This window comes from Lonchura striata, chromosome 31, assembly GCF_046129695.1.
Source record: "Lonchura striata isolate bLonStr1 chromosome 31, bLonStr1.mat, whole genome shotgun sequence".
NCBI classification, from domain to species: Eukaryota; Metazoa; Chordata; class Aves; order Passeriformes; family Estrildidae; genus Lonchura; species Lonchura striata.
Window position 1 is genome coordinate 5,017,307 of NC_134633.1, and position 27,597 is coordinate 5,044,903.

General features: G+C 50.9%; 1 protein-coding gene across 1 annotated transcript; it reads right to left on the reverse strand.

The window, feature by feature from the left end:
- Positions 1–97: 97 nt before the first annotated feature.
- On the reverse strand, positions 98–26,526 carry LOC144247722 (uncharacterized). The gene is given in 4 exon segments (XM_077789168.1): positions 98–1,358; positions 5,226–6,386; positions 15,505–16,575; positions 26,109–26,526. Coding segments are annotated over 4 exon segments (3,516 nt in total). The 5' UTR covers positions 26,243–26,526; the 3' UTR covers positions 98–208.
- Between the last annotated feature and the right edge of the window lie 1,071 nt (positions 26,527–27,597).

The following is a 27,597-nucleotide window of genomic DNA, read 5'->3' on the forward strand; positions in this document are numbered from 1 at the left end:
GGGGAGGTGAGCTGGCTGATAACAAAACAAACCTTCACTTTCAGAGTCAGTTCTGAAAGCACAGAACATAATATCAAACAAAAACAGAACACACGCCTGGGGATACCAGCATCATAATGTCACCCTAGGACAGTTCCCAGCATGGATCACAGGGAATGTGGGTCACCAGGGCTGTGCCCAGTGTGGCTCCTCCCGTGGGGGATGGAGTTTAGCTCTTCTCGCACTCGGGGCACTCGCAGGGCTTCCCTTACCGGTGCCTCCGCTGGTGTCGTTTCAGGTGGGAGCTCACTAAGAATCTCTTCCCACACTGGGGACACTCGTAGGGCCTCTCCCCAGTGTGGATGCGCCGGTGGGAGATGAGGGTGGAGTTGTCCCTGAATCCCTTCCCACAGTCGGGGCAGCAGAAGGGCCTCTCCTCTCTGTGAACCGGATAGTGCTGGAAGAGACAGGAGCTGGTCCGAAACCTCTTCCCACACTCAGAACACTCGTAGGGCCTCTCACCTGTGTGGGTCCTCTGATGTTTGATCAGGCTGGAGCTGTGGCTGAAGTTCTTCCCACACTCTCCACACTCATAGGGCCTCTCCCCTGTGTAGATCCTCTGGTGATGGATCAGGCTGGAGCTGCATCTGAAGCTCTTCTCACACTCCCCACACTCGTAGGGTCTCTCCCCAGTGTGGGTCCTATGGTGCTTGATGAGCTCTGATTTGCTCCTGTATCCCTTCCCGCAGTCGGGGCAGCAGAAGGGCCTCTCCTCTGTGTGAACCAGATAGTGCTGGAAGAGATTGTCTCTGGTCTTAAACCTCTTCCCACACTCAGAACACGCGTAGGGCCTCTCCCCAGTGTGGATCCTCTGGTGCTTGATCAGGCTGGAGCTCTGGGTAAAGCTCTTCCCACACTCCCCACACTCATAGGGCTTCTCTCCAGTGTGGATCCTCTGGTGCTTGATCAGCTTGGAGCTGCATCTGAAGCTCTTCCCACACTCCCCACACTCGTAGGGCCTCTCTCCAGTGTGGATGCGCCGGTGGGTGATGAGGGTGGAGCTCTGCTTGAATGCCTTCCCACAGTCGGGGCAGCAGAAGGGCCTCTCCTCTCTGTGAACCAGATAGTGCTGGAAGAGATTGGCCCTGGTCTTAAACCTCTTCCCACACTCAGAACACTCGTAGGGCCTCTCCCCTGTGTGAATCCTCTGGTGCTTGATCAGGCTGAAGCTCCGGCTGAAGCTCTTCCCACACTCCCCACACTCGTAGGGTCTCTCCCCAGTGTGGGTCCTCTGGTGCGCCATCAGAGCACAGCTCCACCTGAATCCCTTCCCACACTCCGAGCACTTGTGGGGCTTCTCCCCATCACGGAGCTGCTCAGGGTCCCCCAGCTCCGAGCTCTGGCTCCGTCTCCGGCCGCCTCCCCGGCCCAGGGTGGCTCTTTCCCCCTCAGATCCCCGCGATCTGCCTTTGCAGCCCCTCCTCGTGCGGGATCTCCGGGGCTTTTCCTCCCCGTCGGGTTCCTGCGCCGTGGAGCCGCTCAAAACGGCCTCTTCCACCAGGTTCTGCCGCGGGGATTTGTCCTCCCTGCTCTCCATCCTCGGCTCCTGCTCGGGGCAGGAAGGACCAGGAGAGGCTCTTCCTCTTCCTCGCAGCCTCCCAGGGGCTGGGAATGGGAACTCCTGCTTTGGGGAAAACAAGGGATGGGCACGATTAGCTGGAAGCTCCCTCTGTGCCAGTCCATCTCGAGAAGTCCCCGGCCACCTGGGCTCCATAAGAACCTCCCAAACACCGAGATCCAGCCCTGAAAAAGCCTCCCAGGAGCTCCCCGTCCCTGCTCCCTCCCCTCGGCTCTTCGGGGCTCCCCCCTGTCCCAGCTGCGGGGGTCACGCTGGGATTGGGGGTCCCCCTTCTCCTCGCTGCCCGCCCTCCCCAGGCTGCCGGCAGTCCCGGCCATCCCAAAAGCTCCCCCCTCTTGGCTCTCCCCATTCGGGGCTGCCGGGGCTGCTCGGGCTCCCGGGCTCCCTTCTGCCCTTCTTCTCCGCTCGGGGCCGCAGGGGCTCCAAGGAGTCCCCCCGAGGGGCCTTTTCCGCTCCGCTTCGCACTTCTTCCTTCTCCAAACACGCCCCAAAAAACCCAGCCCCGGCACCCCCCAGGAGATCTGGCCCGAGCTGCCCCTCCCCGCTCACCTGCGGGATGGGGGCGATGATCCCACACGTGGGGGCTGCGAATTCAGGCAGGGCTCCACCGCGCCATCCCCTCGGCTCCGCTCCATCCGCCTTTGTCCCTCCTCTTCCTCCTCCTGCCGCTCCTCCTCTTCCATCCCCCCTGCTCCTCCTCCTCCCTGAGCCCACCTCCCGCTCCTCCTGCATCCCTGCCCTTCCCTCCCTGCCCTTCCTTCCCCCTCCTCCTGCTCTCTGTGCCCACCGCCTTCTGCTCCCTCATCCCTCCTCTTCCATCGCTCCTCCTCCTCCTCCTCCTGTCCCGTCCCCTCCTGCCTGTCCTCCTTCATCCCTTCGCTTCCATCCTCCTCCTCCTCCCCCTCGCCATCCCCACCTCCTTCTCCTCCTTCATCCCTGCCCCTCCTCCTCCCTTTCCCCATTTCCCTCTCCTGTTTCCAGCCCTACTCACTCTCCTCCTTCACCCCCTCTCTTCCATGCCATCCCAGTTTGTGCTGGGATTTGTCCGGTCCGTGTCTGTAGGATCCCTGTCCATGTCACCTCATTCCTGTTTATCCCAGTCTGTTTGCTCCTGATCCCTGTGGTCCCGGTTTGTGCAGTCCCAGTCTGTAGGATCCCCAGGCCAGGTTATCCCGGGCTGTATGGTTCCAATCCATAGGATCGCATTCCACAGGGTCCCAGTCGCTTTTTTATCCCGGTCCATGGCATCCCAGTTCCATATAAATCCAGTCCAGTTCATCCCAGTCCATACAGTCCCAATCTTTATTTGATCCCATTCCCTATTTCATCCCATTCTATTTTATCCTTGTCCTAGTCCCTATTTGATCACATTCTTAATTTTTCCCCAGTCCATAGGATCCCTGATCCATATAATCCCAGTCCGGTTTATCCCAGATTATTCCAGTCCATAGGATCCCCGATCCATATAATCCCAGTCCAGTTTATCCCAGATTATTCCAGTTCGTAAAATCCCAATTCCATATAATCCCTGTCCATAAAATCCCAGATCCATATAATCCCAGTCCATAGGGTTCTCGTCCCTATTTAATTCCATTCCGTTCCAGGCTATCCTAGTCCAGTTTATCCCGTTCCATAGGATCTCAATTCCATAAAATCCCAGTCCAGTTCATCCCTCTCCATAGGATCCCAGATCCATAGGATCCCAGTCCAGTTTCTCCCAGTTTATCCCAGTCTATAGGATCCCAGTTCAATATAATCCCAGTCCAATTTATCCCAGTCTATAGGATCCCAGTTCAATATAATCCCAGTCCAGTTTATCCCAGTCTATAGGATCCCCGATCCATATAATCCCAGTCCAGTTTATCCCAGTCCATAGGATCCCAGTTCCATATAATCCCAGTCCAGTTTATCCCGTTCCATAGTATCTCAATTCCATTTAATCCCAGTCTAGTTCATCCCTCTCCATAGGATCCCAGATCCATAGGATCCCAGTCCAGTTTCTCCCAGTTTATCCCAGTCTATAGGATCCCAGTTCAATATCATCCCAGTCCAGTTTATCCCAGTCTATAGGATCCCCGATCCATATAATCCCAGTCCAGTTTATCCCAGTCCATAGGATCCCAGTTCCATATAATCCCAGTCCAGTTTATCCCGTTCCATAGTATCTCAATTCCATAAAATCCCAGTCCAGTTCATCCCTCTCCATAGGATCCCAGATCCATAGGATCCCAGTCCAGTTTCTCCCAGTTTATCCCAGTCTATAGGATCCCAGTTCAATATAATCCCAGTCCAGTTTATCCCAGTCTATAGGATCCCAGTTCCATATAATCCCAGTCCAGTTTATCCCGTTCCATAGTATCTCAATTCCATTTAATCCCAGTGCAGTTTATCCCAGTCCATAGGATCCCAGTTCCATATAATCCCAGTCCAGTGTATCACAGTCTGTAGGGCCCCAATCCCTATTTTATCCCAGTCCATAGGTGATCCCAGTCCATATTTGATCCCAGTCTGCACAATCCCAGTCTGTAGGATCCCAGTCCCTAATTTATCCCAGTCCCTATTTCATACCAGTCCCTAATTTATCCCAGTCCCTATTTCATCCCAGTCCATGGGATCTCATTCCATATTTGATCCCAGTCCCTAATTGATCCCAGTCCATATGGCCCTGCACACATTCCAGAGGTCTGGAATTTCAGCTCCCAGCCAGGAAAAGACGTTCCCTTTGTCCTCGAAGGCAAAGCTCTTGAGAAGGGGCTGAAAACCAAGCGGAGCAAAATCCTACAGAGACATTTCACTGCTGGTCTCCGACTTCAGCTCCTGAACTAAGAATTAAAAAAATAATTGGGAAATTAAATAACTAAAAAATCAGGGGCGGGTCATTGGGGGTAATTAAATTAGGGGAGGGGTCAATTAAATCAGGGGAGGATCTTTGGTGGATCCTGGGGCAATTAAATCAGGGGAGGGTTTTTGGAGGTCCCTGGGTCAAGGGAGACACGGAGAGAGAAACAGAGCAGGGAAAGAGAGGTGGGAGGAAATGGAGGACACAAACACAACGAGCTGAGAAGGTGGCACTGAGAAAAACAGAACTGCCATGGACTGGAAATGAACGGCAAAGAAATCAGTAAGTCTGAAAGTTTTATTTCCTATCCAATACATCCCAGCCACCCAGCTCCACACAATCCCCATCCCAGCGCTCCAAATTGGGATCCCACTTCTCCCCATCTTCTCCCAAACCCATCCCACCCTGGCAGCTCTGGAATCGAGTGAGATTGGCGGGGGATTGAGGGTTTTTTGAGATGGGAACAAGGAATTTGAGGTGGGATTGAGTCTCTGAGGGTTAAAATTCACTTGTTTTCAGTGGGATGTGAGAAGATCTGAGGTGAACGAGTGATCCCTCTTGGCTTTTGGAGCGCAAAGCGGTTGAGGAGAGAAAACAAATGAAGGCCAACAGAAAAGGAGAAGCAGCCAGGCGTGCTCCCAACATGGGTCACAGGGAATGTGGGTCACCAGGGCTGTGCCCAGTGTGGCTCATCCCGTGGGGGATGGAGTTTAGCTCTTCTCGCACGCGGGGCACTCGCAGGGCTTCCCTTACCGGTGCCTCTCCTTGTGTTTGTTCAAGATAGAGCTCTGTGAGAATCTCTTCCCACACTGGGGACACTCATAGGGCCTCTCCCCAGTGTGGATGCGCCTGTGGGAGATGAGGGAAGAGTTGCTCCTGAATCCCTTCCCACAGTCGGGGCAGCAGAAGGGCCTCTCCTCTGTGTGAACCAGATAGTGCCGGAGGAGACAGGAGCTGGTCTGAAACCTCTTCCCACACTCAGAACACTCGTAGGGTCTCTCCCCGGTGTGAATCCTCTGGTGCTGGATGAGCTCTGAGTTGTCCCTGAATCCCTTCCCACAGTCGGTGCAGCTGAAGGGCCTCTCGTCCTTGTGAACCAGATAGTGCCGGAGGAGATTGTCTCTGGTCTGAAACCTCTTCCCACACTCAGAACACTCGTAGGGTCTCTCCCCGGTGTGAATCCTCTGGTGTTTGACGAGCTGTGACTTGCTCTTGAATCCCTTCCCGCAGTCGGGGCAGCAGAAGGGCCTCTCCTCCGTGTGAACCAGATAGTGCTGGAAGAGATCGCCTCTGGTCTGAAACCTCTTCCCACACTTGGAACACTCGTAGGGTCTCTCCCCTGTGTGGCTCACCTGGTGCCTGATCAAGTTGGAGCTGCGGCTGAAGCTCTTCCCACACTCAGAACACTCGAAGGGCCTCTCCCCGGTGTGGGTCCTCTGGTGCCGGATAAAGTGGGATCTCACCCGGAAGCCCTTCCCACACTGGGGACACTCGTAGGGCCTCTCCCCAGTGTGGGTCCTCTGGTGCTTGAGGAGTTGGGAGCTCTGGCTGAAGCTCTTCCCACACTCCCCACACTCGTAGGGCCTCTCCCCTGTGTGGATGCGCCGGTGGGTGATGAGGGCTGAGTTCTTCTTGAATCCCTTCCCACAGTCGGGGCAGCAGAAGGGCCTCTCCGTGTGAACCGGATAGTGCTGGAAGAGATTGCCTCTGCTCTTAAACCTCTTCCCACACCTGGAACACGCGTAGGGCCTCTCCCCTGTGTGAATCACCTGGTGACAGAAGAGGTGGGATCTCTGCCTGAAGCTCTTCCCACACTCCCCACACTCGTAGGGCTTCTCCCCAGTGTGGATCCTCTGGTGCACCATCAGAGCAGAGCTGCACCTGAATCCCTTCCCACACTCGGAGCACTTGTGGGGCTTCTCCCCATCACGGAGCTGCTCAGGGTCCCCCAGCTCCGAGCTCTGGCTCCGTCTCCGGCCGCCTCCCCGGCCCAGGGTGGCTCTTTCCCCCTCAGATCCCCGCGATCTGCCTTTGCAGCCCCTCCTCGTGCGGGATCTCCGGGGCTTTTCCTCCCCGTCGGGTTCCTGCGCCGTGGAGCCGCTCAAAACGGCCTCTTCCACCAGGTTCTGCCGCGGGGATTTGTCCTCCCTGCTCTCCATCCTCGGCTCCTGCTCGGGGCAGGAAGGACCAGGAGAGGCTCTTCCTCTTCCTCGCAGCCTCCCAGGGGCTGGGAATGGGAACTCCTGCTTTGGGGAAAACAAGGGATGGGCACGATGAGCTGGAAGCTCCCTCTGTGCCAGTCCATCTCGAGAAGTCCCCGGCCACCTGGGCTCCATAAGAACCTCCCACACACCGAGATCCAGCCCTGAAAAAGCCTCCCAGGAGCTCCCTGTCCCTGCTCCCTCCCCTCGGCTCTTCGGGGCTCCCCCCTGTCCCAGCTGCGGGGGTCACGCTGGGATTGGGGGTCCCCCTTCTCCTCGCTGCCCGCCCTCCCCAGGCTGCCGGCAGTCCCGGCCATCCCAAAAGCTCCCCGCTCTTGGCTCTCCCCATTCGGGGCTGCCGGGGCTGCTCGGGCTCCCGGGCTCCCTTCTGCCCTTCTTCTCCGCTCGGGGCCGCAGGGGCTCCAAGGAGTCCCCCCGAGGGGCCTTTTCCGCTCCGCTTCGCACTTCTTCCTTCTCCAAACACGCCCCAAAAAACCCAGCCCCGGCACCCCCCAGGAGATCTGGCCCGAGCTGCCCCTCCCCGCTCACCTGCGGGATGGGGGCGATGATCCCACACGTGGGGGCTGCGAATTCAGGCAGGGCTCCACCGCGCCATCCCCTCGGCTCCGCTCCATCCGCCTTTGTCCCTCCTCTTCCTCCTCCTGCCGCTCCTCCTCTTCCATCCCCCCTGCTCCTCCTCCTCCCTGAGCCCACCTCCCGCTCCTCCTGCATCCCTGCCCTTCCCTCCCTGCCCTTCCTTCCCCCTCCTCCTGCTCTCTGTGCCCACCGCCTTCTGCTCCCTCATCCCTCCTCTTCCATCGCTCCTCCTCCTCCTCCTCCTGTGTCCCGTCCCCTCCTGCCTGTCCTCCTTCATCCCTTCCCTTCCATCCTCCTCCTCCTCCCCCTCGCCATCCCCACCTCCTTCTCCTCCTTCATCCCTCCCGCTCCTCCTCCCCTGCAGCGCTGGGAGGGACTGGGCTCTGCCGGAATCCTACTGGGATCCTACTGGGAGCGACTGGGACTGTACTGGCACCGTACCGGGATCATCCTGGAACCATACTGGTGTTATAAATGAGAATTTATTCAGCCAGATTAAAAATAAAAATCATTTTATTTGCGGTCAGATTCCATCTAGTCAGCCACACGGAAAGGACAGAGCCGAGCCCGGGGTCGACCCTGGGTGTGCAACAAGGAGTCAGCCTCAGCAGAGGTTTTCCCCTATGCCCACACACTTCCATCCTGGCACAGGCGGTTTTTATAGGGAAAATTCCGCCTGAGGCCAAGGTTTTAGCAATCAGTCCTTTCTTCTATTCGGTGTCCATATGTTAATAAGGATTTCTTTTTGGTGATGAGGAGAAATAATTCAATGTCCGGAGTAGTTGAATTCTTGGTGAGAGTTTACGGGAAGGCTGCATTCACATGGATCTGTCTGAGGATTTCCATGATATCCATCTTGGACGATCAGCACTGATGATCGTGATGATCAACACCTGGAGCCCAGACATGGCCCATCTCCTGGCCAAGCCACATCCTGTTACTTGTAAATCAGTTCCCAATATACATCCAGTCTCGCCTGTAAAGGGGGGGGGGGAACTAATACGACAGGCATGATTTAACAAATATCCAATATTACATATTTCATACGAGGAATGGCGTGAATTATATTTATTACACATAACAATCCCCCACCTTCTATATTAACTCATTAATTTGCGCCTTAATTTCTACCTCTATTCACTCTCAAGGTAGTGTCTTGACTACCTTGAGACTGGCTTTTAGTTTACATCTGGAATATCTTGGTAAATTTTGTAGTTTTGTTCTTTTCCCTTTATTTGCCTTTCAAATTTTGCAAGAGCCTCAGCCACCCTGCTGTGAGGAATTTCTTCTCCCAGTGTCATTATTTTTGGTATTTGATTTGTTTTTCCAAGGGCAGCTTCTGGGTCTGTGGGTAAAGCTGCTATTTGCATCCCCTGTACTACGGAATGGATGAGTCTTATAAAACAGGGGATGAGACAGGGTAGGAATATGACTCCTGTTATTGAACATAAAATGAAGAAAATTATTTTCTTCCACCAAGCCCCATCAAACAAATGATCCCACCAAGATGCTGCGAGAAGCGAGTTCCACTTTTGTACTGGAACATGGGCTACTTGTTTAATTTTTGTGGTTAGATTTCTAATGGTTTTTCTATAATCATCTATTTCTACACAGCACTGAGATTTGTTAAATTTTCCACACACACCTCCTTCTCCAGCTAGTAAGTAATCAAGGGCTATCCTATTTTGATATACAAAAGCCCTCATTTGAGAGTGTTGCTGGGATAATAATTCAAAAGACTACCTGAAGTGTGATTGGATACAATCTCCACTACAACTTGCAACTTTATTAAGTGATTTAAATAGATGGGGGTTTGGTATCCCCACGACCCATCCAGTACAGTTACATTCATTATAAACTGGAATTGAGATTTCCCTGTGCTCTTTTGATGCAGTTGATGAGCTGACTGTCTGTTTTTATGGTATGTTTGGCGTTTTTTGTTGTTTTTTTTTTTTTTATTTCCCCTTTAATTTGTATACCCCCTGTTGAGTGTTTGTCTCAAGATATTTTTAATTAGGCTTACCCCTGCTGCAGTCCCATGAGGTGAGGGATAACTTCTCTGGGTATTGATCCCCAAGTTCCCCCTTGAGGCACGTGGCTAGGCTCAGGCTCACCAGGATTACTCCCACTGCTAGGATCCCTCTGCCGTTCCCAGCGCCCACTGGGGTGCTTCCAGCGGCGGGGCAAACCATCTTCTTGGCAGCGGGAATCTTCGTCTGTGGTTTCATGCTCAGGCTGAGCTGCAGACCTGTTTAGAAATGCCTCCCTGGTGTAGTTCAGCAGAGCCTGCGCGTTGTTCAACCTATGACACTCAACAATCATAATTTTAGTTTTCCAAGTAATTTTTCCCTTAATCCATTCTAATATGGGAAAACATCAGAATATTGAATTTAATTGAAACAATCTCAGCCTTGTGGCTATCACCAGAAAAAGGATAGTCAGCTCTAACTCCTGCTCAAAGCACTCCCACATAACCCACTTAGTTGGAGCAGTCTAACAGTATTCATAGGGGAAGCACACAAAAAGGATAATAGTTACACTCTGGCCCAGAAAGTTTGATTGGGATGTTTTCAGTCAGTTACTTTGCCCGTGCAGGGTTATCTTCATATCTCCAGGGCGGGAGGTGATTTTCCACTCTGGTGCCTGATCCTGGAGTTCGACTTTCTTTATCCTTGATGCGTGTGTCCACCCCTTTTCTGCAGTTCCTATAGCAGTATCTGTGGTTAAAAGAACAATGAAGGGTCCCTCCCAATGAGGCGTTAATGGAGATTCCCTCCATGCTTTCACAAGCACTTTGTCCCCAGGTTGTATTTTATGTATGGAGAAGCCAAGAGGACTGTGCTGCGTGATCACCCCCTGCTTTCACAATTCTTCAAGATTCTTATTTAATGCTATTAGGTATGGTTGTATTTTTCTATCCTCTAATCTCGGATGCCCTACAGGCATACTGTGGGTATAAGGCATCCTGTATAACTTTTCAAAAGGTGAAAGTCCTGTTTCAGAGTGAGGCATAGTCCTTATATTTAATAAGGACAACGGGAGGCATTTTGTCCATGACATTCTTGTTTCTAACATCAATTTGGCTAATTGGGCTTTTAGTGTTTGATTCATCCTCTCAACTTGTCCTGAGCTCTGGGGGTGCCACGGGGTGTGGTATTCCCACCGAATGCCTAAAGCATCTGCCAATTGCTTAATAATTTTTGATGTGAAATGTGTTCCCTGGTCTGAATCAATGTAGCTTACTAACCCCTATCGTGGTTACCCAGTGGGTTAGTTTGTCCACTATGACTAGTAGGAATTTGTATCTCCCGACCTTAGGTAGATCAGTGAAATCTACCTGGACCCTTTCAAAAGGCCGGTAAGCTGCTGGGCGACTCCCCATTGTTGACCTTTGGGAGTTTGCTCGATTTATTTTTCTGCAAATTATACACCCCTGTACCTCTTGTTTAGCCAATTTGTATATACCTCTGCAGCCAAAGAATCTTAGGAATTGTTCTGCCAGAGCTCGGGCCCCCCAGTGTGTTTGTTGATGTAATCTTTTTAAAATTTACCTGGTGTATTCCTTTGATAACAATTCCCGCCCGTCTGATAGCTTCCACTTACCTTCTTCTAACCGTCCCCCCATCTCTTGATAAGCCTTTATCTCTTTTTCAGAGGGGTGGTGGGGGAATTCTTGAGCTTTTCCTTTCCCAAGTTCTGGGGTACTCAGTTTTAACAAAGCAGCACTCTTTACCTCTTTGTCGGCTAAATTGTTTCCTCGAGTCCTGAATTGCATCCCAGTTTGATGTCCCTTTACATGGACCACAGCAATAGCTTCTGGTCCCCTGATGGCTTTTAGGATTTGTCTAATTATTTCTTCATGAATTAGCCCTTTTCCCCGTGTGTTTAGCAGACCCCCTATTTTCCAAAGGTGTGTACTACCCCAAATGCGTATTTGGAGTCAGTGAAAATTGTTCCCTTTTTCCCTTCAAGTCCCAGTAGAGCCCTGTATACAACATGCAGCCCACAGGCCTGAGCCGACCACCCTGCACTCAGGGGCCCGGATTCTACCACCCTTCCCGTCTTCCCGTCTATGACTGCATATCCTGACTTTCTTTTACCTTCCACAATTTTTGCAGAACCGTCCACAAACCATTTTTCCCTTCTTCGAGTTCTTCTTCTAAATCTGGTCGTATTTTGGTCTGTAATTCTATAATTTCAGCACAGTTATGGAGGGGGTCCCCTGGGACTGCCCCAAACAGGAATTGGGCAGGATTTTGTGCCGGGGTAGTCTTTAGCTCCAGGTCCTGGGAATGGGTTAGGATGGCTTCGTATTTCAGAAGCCTGGCGTCTGTCAGCCACTTGTCAGCTTTTTGCTGCAAGATGCTTCTTACATTATGGGGGAGTAGATGGTTAATGAAGCCCCGAATGTTACCTTTTTGGCTTCTTCTACTAATATTGCCACTGCCACAATTGCATGTAAACAGGTGGGCCACCCCCTGCTGACAGGGTCCAGGAGCTTGGATAGATAACCGACTGGTTTCTTGGCCCCTGCCCAGTCCTGGGTCAGAACCCCGTGGGCAGTGTGGTTACTAACATCCACAAAGAGCTGAAACGGCCTTTTTATGTTAGAGAGTTATAGAGCTGCTATGAGGGTTTCTTTCAATCCTTGGTAACCCTCTTCGTCCTTTTTTAGTTCACTTAAGTCTGTCTGTGGTAAGTTTGTCATATAAAAACCTTACCTTTTCACTGTATCCTTCGATCCATTGTCTGCAAAAGCCCAAAAGTCCCAGTAATTGCCCGATTTCTCTTTTTGTCTTAGGAGAGGGTAATGCAATTTTCCTGCCACCCGGTCTGGATCTAGTTTCTTTTTCCGTTTTGTTAACTAGTGCCCTAAATATTTTACTTCAGGTTCAGTGAATTGTAATTTAGACTTTGAAACTTTCAACCCTTGTCCTCATAGGAAGTTTAATAAAGCTATGGTTCCAGCCCTGACTTCTTCCTCCTTAGAGCCAGCTACCAATAAGTCATCTACATATTGTAATAGTTTGGTCCCATTCTCATTTTAGGCGTAAAATGCACAACACAACTTTATACTGACTAGCAACAAAACAAATTCACTACTGATTTCTAAAAATTGTGGTTGAGATGCGAAACGCGCTTAGATTTCAACCCTGCAGAGCAGCAGCAGCTTGTGCTGCTTTTAAAACTGCCGCCTGCAGGAACGGAGACTTCTCATGCTACGTGGCCGAGCCGGGCTCCCCCCGCCGCCCATGGGTGTCAGGGAAGCCCGAGCCGGGCTCCCCCCGCCGCCCATGGGTGTCAGGGAAGCCCGAGCCGGGCTCCCCCCGCCGCCCATGGGTGGCAGGGAAGCCCGAGCCGTGCTCCCCCCGCCGCCCATGGGTGTCAGGGAAGCTCGAGCCGGGCTCCCCCGCCGCCCATGGGTGTCAGGGAAGCCCGAGCCGGGCTCCCCCCGCCGCCCATGGGTGTCAGGGAAGCCCGAGCCATGCTCCCCGCCACTATCGGGGTAGGTCGGAGCCCTCTCCCCCTCCCGCAATGGAGAAACCAAAGCCGCTCCGCACCGCTGCGAAGGGCAGGGGCAGGCAGAGCCCCCCGCTCCCTCTGATCCGGCACCGCCGCCTCTGCCGCTGCCGCGCGGGTTCTAAAGACTGCAGAGCCACGCTGCCTGCGGCTGCACGGGGCTGCGCAGCCTTTTTAAAACATTAACCCAAGGGCCATTTTACTGCTCCCGTGTCCCATATTTAAAAGTTTTCCTTACCGTATTCTAAGTCACTGTCTGTAAGCCGTTCCAAGAAGTCAGCAACCCGCGTGCTAAAATGTGTATTTTGGTCCTGTCCCGGACCGAGTCTTTACCAAGTGTTTAAACCGATCTATTCCCGACCGAAACTTGCCAACCTAGTTACCTCACGGCGAACCGGTCCGTGGGTTTTCAGTTGGAAGAACAGCGAGCTCTCTTTTACCTTTTTGTCGGGCTCCCGGAGCCCGGGGCCAGTGAGGTTTACCAGTTTCTCGAATCCACGAGAACGTACCTTCCCTCCCCCGACCCGTCCGTGGGTGGATCCCCGTAACTCCCCGAGTTTCAGGTCGTATGCGTGTTGTGAGTATACCGGAATCCTTTCGCTTCCCCCGTGGCCGACCACCTCCCTCTCGGGCTAGTGGAACTGCGGCTCGTTGGGGTCCGAACTCGCGCCGTGACTATGTCACGTCTCACACACACACCCACTCACGCCCCACTCAACCACGCCATACTCATGGCTCCTTTTCCCGCGTGGGTTCTTCGTGCACGTTGATTTTATGAGTGAAAGTTTGCTGCTGCAGCCTCGGAGATTTAGCTCCGAGTTCCGAGAGCTCTGGGCCCGTTTATATCCTTTCCTTAACGTGGCTTTTCGGCTGTTTTCGGAATCTGGTTGGTTCCGTGGAGTTCCTCAGTCCTGTCCGGCCGCTGAAATCAGCGGGGCGCCGCCCGGATCAAGGATAGGGGAACTCCCGGATACCCCCAAACCAGATCACGTCGGGGTCACCAAGATTGTTATAAATGAGAAATTATTCAGCCAGATTAAAAATAAAAATCATTTTATTTGCGGTCAGATTCCATCTAGTCAGTCACACGGAAAGGACAGAGCCGAGCCCGGGGTCGACCCTGGGTGTGCAACAAGGAGTCAGCCTCAGCAGAGGTTTTCCCCTATGCCCACACACTTCCATCCTGGCACAGGCGGTTTTTATAGGGAAAATTCCGCCGGAGGCCAAGGTTTTAGCAATCAGTCCTTTCTTCTATTCGGAGTCCATATGTTAATAAGGATTTCTTTTTGGTGATGAGGAGAAAAATTAAATGTTGGGCGTTTAGGGGAAGGCTTCATTCACATGGATCTGTCTGAGTATTTCCATGATATCCATCTTGGACGATCAGCACAGACCATCAGCAGACAATGGCCCATCTCCCGGCCCAGCCACATGTGTTTACTTGTAAATCAGGTTCCAGTATACACTCAAGACTCACCTACAAAAAGGGGGGGAGGAATTAATACAACAGGCATGATTTAACAAGCATCCAATATTCCATATTTCATACAAGGAATGGCGTGAGTTATATTTACTATACATAACAATATGAAAGTTTCATTTGCTATCAAATACATCCCAGCCACTCAGCCCCACACAATCCCCATCCCGCCGCTCCGAATTGGGATCCCACTTCTCCCAATCTCCTCCCAAACCCATCTCACCCTGGCAGCTCTGGAATCGAGTGAGTTTGGCATGGGATTGAGGTTTTTTTTGAGACGGGAACAAGAAATTTGAGGTGGGACTGAGTCTCTGAGGGTTAAAATTCACTTGTTTTCAGTGGGCTGCGAGTGGATCTGAGGTGAACGAGCCATCCCTCTTGGCTTCTGGAGCACAGAGAGATTGAGAAGAGAAATACATTCAGGTCATCATAAAAGGAGAAGGAGCCAGGTGTGTCCCTGTCCTAACTTAGGGCAAATTTGGGATAAAAACCTGTGCAAAGAACGCCCCGAAAACAAATCCCCACGGCCTCTCTCCACTCACCTCGTTAGAAAAGAATTTTCTCATATTGAAGTGGAAAAGAACCTGTTTGTTTAATAAACAAAACCCTCCCCAGCACCAAAGAAATGAACACCACTAGATGACAAGAGAACTCTTTCAGCACTCTGGAGAGATGACAAATCCAGAAAGTCCCTCCTGGGAGTGGCCGCCGGGTCTGGGCGCTGGGGATTGCTCTGGGCACTGCGGATGGCTGCTGCAGATCACAGAGCGCAGGCTCTGGGTGCTCCTCGATGTTTCCCAGGTGCCACTCCGGAGCAGCTTGGAGTGACATTCAGGAAAGGGAAAGATAAAAAAAACAGTCCAGGGAAAGAATTGGACTGCTGAGCTAAACTAACTCAAAAGCAAAGGCAAAAGCAGAAGCAAGCAAGCAAGGCAAAGCAAGCAAAAACCAGCCAGGCAGCACCAGCCTCTTCTAGACAACACACCATGAGGGGAGGTGAGCTGGCTCATAACAAGACAAAACAAACCTTCACTTTCAGAGTCAGTTCTGAAAGCACAGAACATAATATCAAACAAAAACAGAACACACGACTGGGGATACCAGCATCATAATGTCACCCTAGGACAGTTCCCAGAATGGATCACAGGGAATGTGGGTCACCAGGGCTGTGCCCAGTGTGGCTCCTCCCGTGGGGGATGGAGTTTGGCTCTTCTCGCACTCGGGGCACTCGCAGGGCTTCCCTTACCGGTGCCTCCGCTGGTGTCGGGTCAGGTTAGAGCTCTGTGAGAATCCCTTCCCACACTGGGGACACTCGTAGGGCCTCTCCCCAGTGTGACTCTGATAGTGCCGGAAGAGATTGCCTCTGGTCTGAAACCTCTTCCCACACTCAGAACACTCGTAGGGCCTCTCCCCAGTGTGGGTCCTCTGGTGCTTGATCAGGTAGGAGCTGCATCTGAAGCTCTTCCCACACTCAGAACACTCAAAGGGCCTCTCCCGGGTGTGGGTCATCTGGTGCCGGATAAAGTGGGATCTCATCCTGAAGCTCTTCCCACACTGGGGACACTCGTAGGGCCTCTCCCCAGTGTGGATGCGCCGGTGGGATATGAGGGTGGAGTTGTCCCTCAATCCCTTCCCACAGACGGGGCAGAAGAAGTGCCTCTCCTCCGTGAGAACCAGATAGTTCCGGAGGAGACAGGACTTGGTGTGAAACATCTTCCCACACTTGGAACACTCGTAGGGCCTCTCCCCCATGTGGATCCTGTGGTGCTTGATCAGGCTGGAGCTGCATCTGAAGCTCTTCCCACACTCCCCACACTCGTAGGGCCTCTCCCCTGTGTGCATCAGCTGGTGACAGAAGAGGTGGGATCTCTGCCTGAAGCTCTTCCCACACTCCCCACACTCATAGGGCCTCTCCCCAGTGTGGATCCTCTGGTGTTTGGTCAGCTCTGAGCTCCACCTGAATCCCTTCCCACACTCCGAGCACTTGTGGGGCTTCTCCCCATCACGGAGCTGCTCAGGGTCCCCCAGCTCCGAGCTCTGGCTCCGTCTCCGGCCGCCTCCCCGGCCCAGGGTGGCTCTTTCCCCCTCAGATCCCCGTGATCTGCCTTTGCAGCCCCTCCTCGTGCGGGATCTCCGGGGCTTTTCCTCCCCGTCGGGTTCCTGCGCCGTGGAGCCGCTCAAAACGGCCTCTTCCACCAGGTTCTGCCGCGGGGATTTGTCCTCCCTGCTCTCCATCCTCGGCTCCTGCTCGGGGCGAGGAAGGACCAGGAGAGGCTCTTCCTCTTCCTCACAGCCTCCCAGGGGCTGGGAATGGGAACTCCTGCTTTGGGGAAAACAAGGGATGGGCACGATTAGCTGGAAGCTCCCTCTGTGCCAGTCCATCTCGAGAAGTCCCCGGCCACCTGGGCTCCATAAGAACCTCCCAAACACCGAGATCCAGCCCTGAAAAAGCCTCCCAGGAGCTCCCTGTCCCTGCTCCCTCCCCTCGGCTCTTCGGGGCTCCCCCCTGTCCCAGCTGCGGGGGTCACGCTGGGATTGGGGGTCCCCCTTCTCCTCGCTGCCCGCCCTCCCCAGGCTGCCGGCAGTCCCGGCCATCCCAAAAGCTCCCCCCTCTTGGCTCTCCCCATTCGGGGCTGCCGGGGCTGCTCGGGCTCCCGGGCTCCCTTCTGCCCTTCTTCTCTGTAAGAGAAGGGTGACCTTTTTGTTCGATGTAGCTGCAGATGTTAATTTGTTTCAAGGATATAATTTAAGCAAATTTGTTTTTACAGCGGCAGTAGTCAATAGGCTGTGAATTGCTGATAACACGCATTCCTAAGTTTTTACAGCGGTAGTAGGCAATAGGCTTTGCATTGCTTAACTGATAACACGCATTTCTAAGATAACACGTATTCTTGAGACTGTGAGAATCCCCAGATCAAAGGACACCTGTGAGGAAGACAACCAGCCTTCCTCCCACGACCATCAGGAGGCAGAAAACGACCACCTAGCAACAGAATGAGACTGTGCAGAAGAAACGAGTGAACTAAGGAGGAAGATAAAAGAGTGAACTAAGGGACCACAAGCGCGGCAGTTTGGCGGAGCTGTGGCTCCCCTCTGTCGCGCAGCGCTGCTTTGCTTTCATATACTCAATTAAATGAATTTAAATAAATTCTGTTAATCGGATCGGATGGCCTCTTGTGCTCACTCATAATAATTTGGTGCCGTGACTCGGATCGTGGATTTGGAGGACCCCTCTCTGGGAGAGGCGCCACCACTCCGCTCTTTTGAGCGGACTTAGACTGGGGGTCTTGTCCTCATCCCGACCGACGAACCCAAAAGCCTTGAGAGGAAAGCAAAGAAAGGGAAGCGGGCCCAAGATACCCCTTAAATTTTGTGCACAAAGTCCGGACGAAGGCGCAGGACGCATAAGTATGAGGGTTCCGTTCGGGCGGGGTCGGGATCCCGGAGTGTGGCGAGTGTGTGAGTTGCATGAGAGGGGAGCCGGCAGCCGGACTCCCCAAGTGAACGTGAACCCTTAGTAGTGCGGTTCCCAAAGCCTGCGAGGGCCTGGGCCACGAACCAGGGGAAGCGATTGTGATTATTTGATTATCTGTGTGTGTTAGAAGGCACTCCGGAGGAATGGGGCAGGGGAAGAGTAAATCCCCCTCCCCAGTGGGGGTAAAACTCCCTTCGGTTCCTAAGGACAGTCCCCTGGGGTTCAGGTTGACCAATTGGGAACACTTCCCAGGAACGAGGGGGAAGGATAAAGCAAAAATGATACATTACTGTATAGAAGTGTGGGGAGGGAAGGAAGTTTCCAAAAATGCATTCTGGCCCATATTCGGGTCCTCAGAGGAATGGGTTAGACAAGCTCTAAACATCTGGGTGAGCACTAAACAACCCCCTAACCCGGAGGAGAGTGACTATGCCAAGATCTGGGTGAGCCGACCGGAGATGCTTGTGTTCAAACTTTCCAAAAAACCTAAGGGGAAAAGAAAGGGACGACCAGAGGAACTGATAGTAGCCCCACCTCCTTATGTTCCTCCTGTACCACGAGCACCCCCTCTCCCCTCATCGGATGATGAGTCTGACTCAGATTCCGAGCAGCCTGGTCCAGTCACCCGGAGCAGGGCAAAAGGCAAACTGTTTCCCTTGAGGGAAATGCCCATGGGGGGGCCACAATCAGGAATAGGATTCATTTCTGTTCCCTTGAGCTCGGGAGATGTGAGAGATTTCAAGAAGGAGATGGGAAACTTATTAGAGGATCCTTTAGGTGTGGCAGAAAGAGTGGATCAATTTTTGGGCCCCAATATATACACTTGGGAAGAACTGCAGTCCATACTGAATATCCTATTTACGGTTGAAGAAAAGAACATGATTAGGGCAGCTGGGATGCGGGTCTGGGATGCCCAGCCGGCACATGCTCAACACCCAGCTGACACTAAGTGGCCTCTTCAAAATCCTATTTGGAATAACCAAGACCAGGCTCATAGGGCCAATATGCGGGACTTCCGAACCATAATAATTGACGGTATTCGGGAATCGGTCCCCAGGGGTCAAAACATCAATAAAGCATTCAATGACAGACAGAGGAAAGATGAAACACCCACTGAGTGGCTGGAGAGGCTGCGAAAGAACTTCCAATTATATTCAGGATTAAAACCGAATGATCCAATGGAGCAGGCAATATTAAAAGTGCATTTTGTATCTAAGTCTTGGGACGATATTAGGAAGAAGATACAAAAGATGGAGGATTGGCAGGATAGGGATTTGGCAGAGCTGCTGCGGGAGGCGCAGAAAGTGTACGTCCGGAGAGAGGAAGAGAGTCAGAAGAGGCAAGTTAAAATGATGGTTGCTGCGGTAAGGGAAAGTAGGAGCATAGAGACAGGACAGAAGAAGTTTACTCGAGACAAAGCGGGTAATAAAGAAAGGGGGGGGGAAACGGAAGAAAAGACTTGTTATTACTGTGGCAAAAAGGGACATTTCAAGAGGGAGTGCAGGGTGCGGCTTAGAGATGAGAAAGAATTCAAGGCCGACTAGGGGGGGTCAGGGGCTCTACTTTATGGGGACCCGGAGACATCAAAAGGAGCCCTTGATAAAATTAAAGGTGGGTCCCCAAGGCCAGGAAATAGAATTCTTGGTCGATACAGGGGCGGAAAGATCTACCATTCAATTCCTGCCCCAAGGCTGTACCCTGTCAAAACAGACAGCCATGGTAGTAGGGACAAAAGGGGAACCATTTGAAGTACAAATTATTAAAGATGTAATGGTAGAATCAGAAACTAAAATGGGGGTGGGTGACTTCTTATTAGTCCCTGAAACAGATTACAACTTATTGGGAAGGGATTTAATTGTTGAATTGGGAATTCAAATCGAAGTGGTAGAAAAGGAATTGAAAATCAGGCTCTGCCCTCTCCGATTGGAAAATGAAGAGAAAATAAATCCTGAAGTATGGTACAATCCAGGAACCGTGGGCAAATTGAATATGACTCCATTCACGGTAAAGATCAGAAACCCTGAGGTCCTGGTGAGAATAAAACAGTACCCTATTTCACTAGAGGGAAGGGAAGGATTGAAACCCGAAATTGAAAGATTACTAAATAAAGGATTATTGGAACCATGTCTGTCGCCTTTTAACACCCCCATACTCCCAGTTAAAAAGGCAGACGGATCCTATCGGCTGGTGCATGACCTTAGGGAAATTAATAAGCGAACCGTAGCTCGGTTCCCAGTAGGGGCAAACCCCTATACCCTTTTGAGTAAATTGGGACCTGAAAACGAGTGGTATAGTGTCATAGATCTGAAAGATGCCTTTTGGGCCTGCCCTCTGGACGAATCCAGTCGAGACTATTTTGCCTTTGAATGGAAGGACCCTGATACGGGGAGGCGACAGCAACTCAGGTGGACAGTGTTACCTCAGGGGTTCACCGAGTCTCCCAATTTATTCGGGCAAGCCCTGGAACAAATTTTGCAAGATTATAAAACAGACCCAGAGGTAAAGCTAGTTTAGTATGTGGATGATTTGTTAATAGCAGGTAAAGAAGAAGACAAAGTCCGGAAAGAAAGTGTCAAACTATTAAATTTCCTGGGGCTGAAGGGATTGAAAGTTTCTAAAGCAAAACTACAATTTGTGGAAGAGGAAGTTAGGTACCTGGGACATTATTTGAAAAAGGGAGAGAAGAAAATTGATCCAGATAGAGTACAAGCAATCCTATCCCTGCCTTTACCGCAAAATAAACGACAAATTCGTCAGATATTAGGACTTACAGGGTATTATAGGCAGGGAATTGAAAACTATAGCGGGAAGGCAAGATTTCTGTATCAAAAACTTACCCAAGATGGGCACCTTAAGTGGACAGAAGAGGAAAAATCTAAATTCCAAGAATTAAAAGAAACTCTGGTCCATGCTCCAGTCCTGAGCCTCCCAGATTTAAAGAGGCCCTTCTTTTCATTTGTCAATATTACAGATGGGGTAACTTATGGAGTACTTACCCAGGACTGGGCGGGGAAAAAGAAACCTATTGCATATCTATCTAAAATTTTAGACCCTGTAAGTAGGAGATGGCCGGGCTGCTTACGAATAATTGCAGGCTGTGCAGCGTTAGTAGAAGAAACAAGGAAGATCACCTTTAATGCCACCCTGAAGGTATTAACTCCACATAACATGCGGAGTGTGATGCAACAAAAAGCAGACAAATGGATATCTGATGCCAGGCTCCTAAAGTATGAGGGGATTTTATTAGAAACCCCTAATTTCACTTTAGAAATCACCTCATTGCAAAATCCAGCCTCCTTCCTCTTCGGAGAGCCAGAGACTGACCCACTGACTCACGACTGTGTGATCACTATAGAAGAGCAAACTAAAATTAGACCTGACTTGGAAGAGGAGGAGTTAGAGACTGGAGAAAAACTGTTTGTAGATGGATCATCCAGAGTAGTAGAGGGCCAAAGAAAATCAGGGTATGCCATAATAGGAGGACCTGACCTAGAAGTAATTGAGTCCGGAGCCCTAGACAAAGCATGGTCAGCCCAAGCCTGTGAAATATACGCCATCCTAAGAGCCTTGGAATTATTAAAGGGAAAAGAGGGAACCATTTATACAGATTCTAAATATGGGTACGGGGTAGTACATACATTTGGGAAATTATGGGAGGAAAGGGGCCTCGTGAATTCACAAGGAAAGGACCTGGTGCATCAGAGATTAATAGTAGCCCTCCTGAAGGCCTTGAGAGGCCCTGCAAAGATAGCTGTAGTTCATTTAAAAGGGCATCAGCGGGGAATGGATTACCGGAGTAGGGGTAACAACGCGGCGGACCATGAAGCGAAGAAGGCTGCAATTATCGAGGCACTGACCTTGAGCGAGAGAGCTGGGAGGGATCCTACAGATACCCCAGAGAATCCTGGGTTGACCACCCAGGAGAAGCTTGTATTTACTGTAGAAGAGCGGGAGAAACTTGCGAAATTGGGGATAAAAGAAGAATCGGGGAAGTGGCTGTTGAAGGATGGGAGGGAGGTTCTGCCTAGGGCCGTAGCCCAGCAGATGCTTAATAAATTACACCAGAAGACACACTGGGGCGCTCAAGGGCTGGTAGACCACTTTGCCACCCATTACATGACTGTGGGTCTCCATGATCTAACAAAAAGTATTACTAAGGGTTGTCCAACCTGTTTATGTGTAAATAGGAAGAATTTAAGGAAGCCACCCTTGGGAGGGAGACCAGTGGCAAAGAGGCCTTTTACAAATTTACAGGTGGACTTTACTGAGCTTCCCAAAGTGGGGAGGGTAAAATATCTTTTAGTTATAGTAGATCATCTAACACATTATGTGGAAGCAATCCCCACCGCTAGAGAGACAGCCCGAACGGTGACAAAGGCCCTGCTAGAGGAAATAATACCCAGGTATGGGGTCCCAGAAACAATAGACTCCGATAAGGGCCCCCACTTTACTTCAAAAATAACACAGCTGCTGGCAGAAGCCCTGGGCATAAAATCGGAACAACATACTCCCTGGCACCCCCAGAGTTCAGGGAGGGTGGAAAGAATGAATGGAGAAATTAAGAAACAACTCACTAAATTGGTACTAGAAACTAAGTAATCTTGGATAAAATGTCTGTCACTAGCATTATTAAATATTCGGACTCAACCACAAGCAGACATAGGGCTTTCCCCATTTGAAATGTTGTATGGAATGCCCTACTCCCTGGAGAAAGTTCAATCTAATCCTAATATCACTGACCAAAGTATTAACAAATATTTAACTGTTTTAATGAAATACAAGAAACAGTTATGGGAAAAGGGGATGTGGGCCCAAAGACCACCATTAGATCTTGTATTACACCAGGTACAACCCGGCGACTGGGTTCTCATCCGAAGCTGGAAGGAAGATTCAATCACCCCAAGGTGGGACGGACCGTATCTGGTTTTAATCACCACTGATTCCGCAGTTTGTACGGCAGAAAAGGGATGGACCCATGCTAGCAGAATAAAGGGGCCGGTGGACCCAACTCGATTCCATGCAACTTCCAGAGAGACGAGCTGGAAGATTGATGGGAAGCCAGGGGATTTGAAGCTAACAGTAAAGAGAACTCTCAAGTAATTTTAATGGACACTGCCAGTTCCGGAGACATTTGGGTCAGGAATGACTGGGGATTGCAAACACAACTGATAGGAGAAACAAAACCCCCAGGATACTGTAAGAATTTAGAAGATTTAGCTCAGCAGCCCTATTATCGGCCCATCCGACTCGAAAAGGAGCAGAGACCTTGGCAAGGGGAGGGCCATGCCGAGCATGAAGATATTAGAGTAAAATGTAGCTGGTTAGATTGTGATTGTTACCCTTTTGCTTGCTTTTCTTGTAAAATTTGTAAAGGGCTGTGGTGGGCTCACTGTAGAAAGGGGAGGGCTCCAAAAAGTGTGTGCCAACGCTGCTGGCTAGAACAACGCAAGTTGACCTCTGAAATATTGAATTATAAGGTCGCCACTCGGGAATTGACTAAGGAATCTCCCGAGTGGTGGAGAATTTTTGTGAAGGGAATAAACCCTGAATTCCATTGCTACCACTCCAACGAGCTTTCAAGTCCATTTCTTACGGACATAGTCCAGGTCAAGTGTCGCAGACTGGTCAAAGGGCTTAGGTATGACACCCCACAATTAAATGAGAAAAATTGGAACTCCCGGAGGTTGAAGTGGGAGAGAGGAAATAATCCCGCCCCTGAAGAATATCTCTGCTGTCAAGAAGATGGCCTACCCTGTAGCTTGTAGCAACCAAGTTGACAGGCGAGACAGAGAGGTAGCTAGTGGGGATGAGGGACCCTCCCAAATCTTAAGAAGAAACACTGACCACCATAGGCACGGGAATGGTGACAATGGAATGAGAAAAAGTGGGAATGAGAAAAAGTGGGAATGTGAAATTGGGCGTGATAAGCAGCATCCCCTGCAGTGCGTACTACTCAGCCCTAAAGATTCTTGCGTTTGTGATGATATGCTTTCCTCTCCAAAGTGTTGCTACTGAAACCCATGAACCCTTTAAATGGACATTAAGTAGGTGGGAAAATCATGATACTCGTTACAACCTGCAGACTGTGATAACCCCCGGGGCACCAAGCTTTAAAGCTGGAGTATGTAACATGACCAAGAATCCAAGCTGTGGGCGGCTGTTAAATTTGACAAGTGCCCTGCTTCAAATTCGGGGAGGTCATATTGTAACCTCCCCGGGCATTACTACTGTGGTTATTGGGGTTGTGAGACAATAGCATCAGCATGGGCCCCGGGGGGAGGGTCAGATAAATACCTAAGGGTGGGATATGGACCAGCTGGATGTGTAAAGCCACAAGAATGGCCATGGGCAGGGAAGAATTTACTCGGGAACTGTACTTTCGTATACCTCAATGTTACTCATCCAAATGACCCAGGGTGGCTGCTGGGAAAGACATGGGGAATTAGGCATTGGATAGAGGGACACGATTTGGGAAACCTAATACTTATTAAAAAAAAAAAAAAAAAAAAAGAACCTATTCCCTATGACCCAGCACCAATTGGACCCAACAAAGTAATAAGTGACATTAAAACTAAAACAATCAACTACACGGAGACAGAGGTTATTACCAACCACATTAGTATAGATGAGCCAGGTGCTCCTAAACCCGAACATGCCACCTTGTGGAAAATAATGCAAGCCACATTCGGCGTTTTAAACTATACATACCCAAACCTGACAGAGGGTTGCTGGCTCTGTTACATGATGAATCCACCCTTTTATGAGGCGATAGGATCCTCTGCCAAAACCAAAAGAATTAATGGGACAAACCCAAGAGAATGTCTGTGGAAACAGGGAAAAGATAGCACCCCAGGAATAACCCTAGCACAAGTAAGAGGGAAAGGGAAATGTGTAGGAAAAGTACCCGCAATAATGCAACACTTGTGTGAGACGACAATCAGCATCAAGAGAAAAGATAAACCGGCAGAATGGCTCCTGCCGGCGCCTAACACCAAATGGATATGTAATACACTCGAAACCACCCCTTGCTTATCCATAAGGCTTTTCAATGAAAGTTCAGATTATTGTGTACAGGTGTTAATTGTCCCTCGCATATCTTATCACCCAAAGGAGTATGTACTAGAGCATCAAATAACTCCCGAACACCATCTAGTCAAAAGAGAACCACTCACCGTATTAACGGTAGCAGTCTTGCTTAGTGTGGGTGGAGCTGGAGTGGGAACGGGGGTAGCCTCCCTAGTAAATCAATAACAAGGTATGAAAAATTTACGGGTATCCGTAGATGAAGACTTGAGCAGAATCGAAAAGGCCATAGATGGGTTAGTAAAATCAGTCAGGTCCCTCTCTGAGGTTGTGTTACAAAATAGACGGAGACTTGATCTATTATTTTTACAATAAGGGGGGCTCTGCGTTGCCTTGCGAGAAGAATGTTGCACTTATGCAGAAAATAATTAATACGGTTCAACGAATAAAAAGAAGGATAAAAGGGAATGGGGGAAATTGTAAGAGAAGGGTGACCTTTTTGTTCGATGCAGCTGCAGATGTTAATTTGTTTCAAGGATATAATGTAAGCAAATTTGTTTTTACAGAGGTAGTAGGCAATAGGCTGTGAATTGCTGATAACACGCATTCCTAAGTTTTTACAGCGGTAGTAGGCAATAGGCTTTGCATTGCTTAACTGATAACACGCATTTCTAAGATAACACGTATTCTTGAGACTGTGAGAATCCCCAGATCAAAGGACACCTGTGAGGAAGACAACCAGCCTTCATCCCATGACCATCAGGAGGCAGAAAACGACCACCTAGCAACAGAATGAGACTGTGCAGAAGAAACGAGTGAACTAAGGAGGAAGATAAAAGAGCGAACTAAGGGACCACAAGCGCGGCAGTTTGGCGGAGCTGTGGCTCCCCTCTGTCGCGCAGCGCTGCTTTGCTTTCATATACTCAATTAAATGAATTTAAATAAATTCTGTTAATCGGATCGGATGGCCTCTTGTGCTCACTCATAACACTCCCCGTCCCTGCTCCCTCCCCTCGGCTCTTCGGGGCTCCCCCCTGTCCCAGCTGCGGGGGTCACGCTGGGATTGGGGGTCCCCCTTCTCCTCGCTGCCCGCCCTCCCCAGGCTGCCGGCAGTCCCGGCCATCCCAAAAGCTCCCCCCTCTTGGCTCTCCCCATTCGGGGCTGCCGGGGCTGCTCGGGCTCCCGGGCTCCCTTCTGCCCTTCTTCTCCGCTCGGGGCCGCAGGGGCTCCAAGGAGTCCCCCCGAGGGGCCTTTTCCGCTCCGCTTCGCACTTCTTCCTTCTCCAAACACGCCCCAAAAAACCCAGCCCCGGCACCCCCCAGGAGATCTGGCCCGAGCTGCCCCTCCCCGCTCACCTGCGGGATGGGGGCGATGATCCCACACGTGGGGGCTGCGAATTCAGGCAGGGCTCCACCGCGCCATCCCCTCGGCTCCGCTCCATCCGCCTTTGTCCCTCCTCTTCCTCCTCCTGCCGCTCCTCCTCTTCCATCCCCCCTGCTCCTCCTCCTCCTCCCTGAGCCCACCTCCCGCTCCTCCTGCATCCCTGCCCTTCCCTCCCTGCCCTTCCTTCCCCCTCCTCCTGCTCTCTGTGCCCACCGCCTTCTGCTCCCTCATCCCTCCTCTTCCATCGCTCCTCCTCCTCCTCCTCCTGTGTCCCGTCCCCTCCTGCCTGTCCTCCTTCATCCCTTCCCTTCCATCCTTCTCCTCCTCGCCATCCCCACCTCCTTCTCCTCCTTCATCCCCCTCCTCCTCCTCCCTTTCCCCATTTCCTTCTCCTGTTTCCAGCCCTACTCACTCTCCTCCTTCACCCCCTGTGTTCCATGCCATCCCAGTTTGTGCTGGGATTTGTCCGGTCCGTGTCTGTAGGATCCCTGTCCATGTCACCTCATTCCTGTTTATCCCAGTCTGTTTGCTCCTGATCCCTGTGGTCCCGGTCTGTGCAGTCCCAGTCTGTAGGATCCCAGGCCAGGTTATCCCGGGCTGTATGGTTCCAATCCATAGGATCGCATTCCACAGGGTCCCAGTCGCTTTTTTATCCCGGTCCATGGCATCCCAGTTCCATATAAATCCAGTCCAGTTCATCCCAGTCCATACAGTCCCAATCTTTATTTGATCCCATTCCCTATTTCATCCCATTCTATTTTATCCTTGTCCTAGTCCCTATTTGATCACATTCTTAATTTTTCCCCAGTCCATAGGATCCCTGATCCATATAATCCCAGTCCAGTTTATCCCAGATTATTCCAGTTCGTAAAATCCCAATTCCATATAATCCCTGTCCATAAAATCCCAGATCCATATAATCCCATTCCATAGGGTTCTCGGCCCTATTTAATTCCATCCCATTCCAGGCTATCCTAGTCCAGTTTATCCCGTTCCATAGGATCTCAATTCCATAAAATCCCAGTCCAGTTCATCCCTCTCCATAGGATCCCAGATCCATAGGATCCCAGTCCAGCTTCTCCCAGTTTATCCCAGTCTATAGGATCCCAGTTCAATATAATCCCAGTCCAATTTATCCCAGTCTATAGGATCCCAGTTCAATATAATCCCAGTCCAGTTTATCCCAGTCTATAGGATCCCCGATCCATATAATCCCAGTCCAGTTTATCCCAGTCTATAGGATCCCAGTTCCATATAATCCCAGTCCAGTTTATCCCGTTCCATAGTATCTCAATTCCATAAAATCCCAGTCCAGTTCATCCCTCTCCATAGGATCCCAGATCCATAGGATCCCAGTCCAGTTTCTCCCAGTTTATCCCAGTCTATAGGATCCCAGTTCAATATCATCCCAGTCCAGTTTATCCCAGTCTATAGGATCCCCGATCCATATAATCCCAGTCC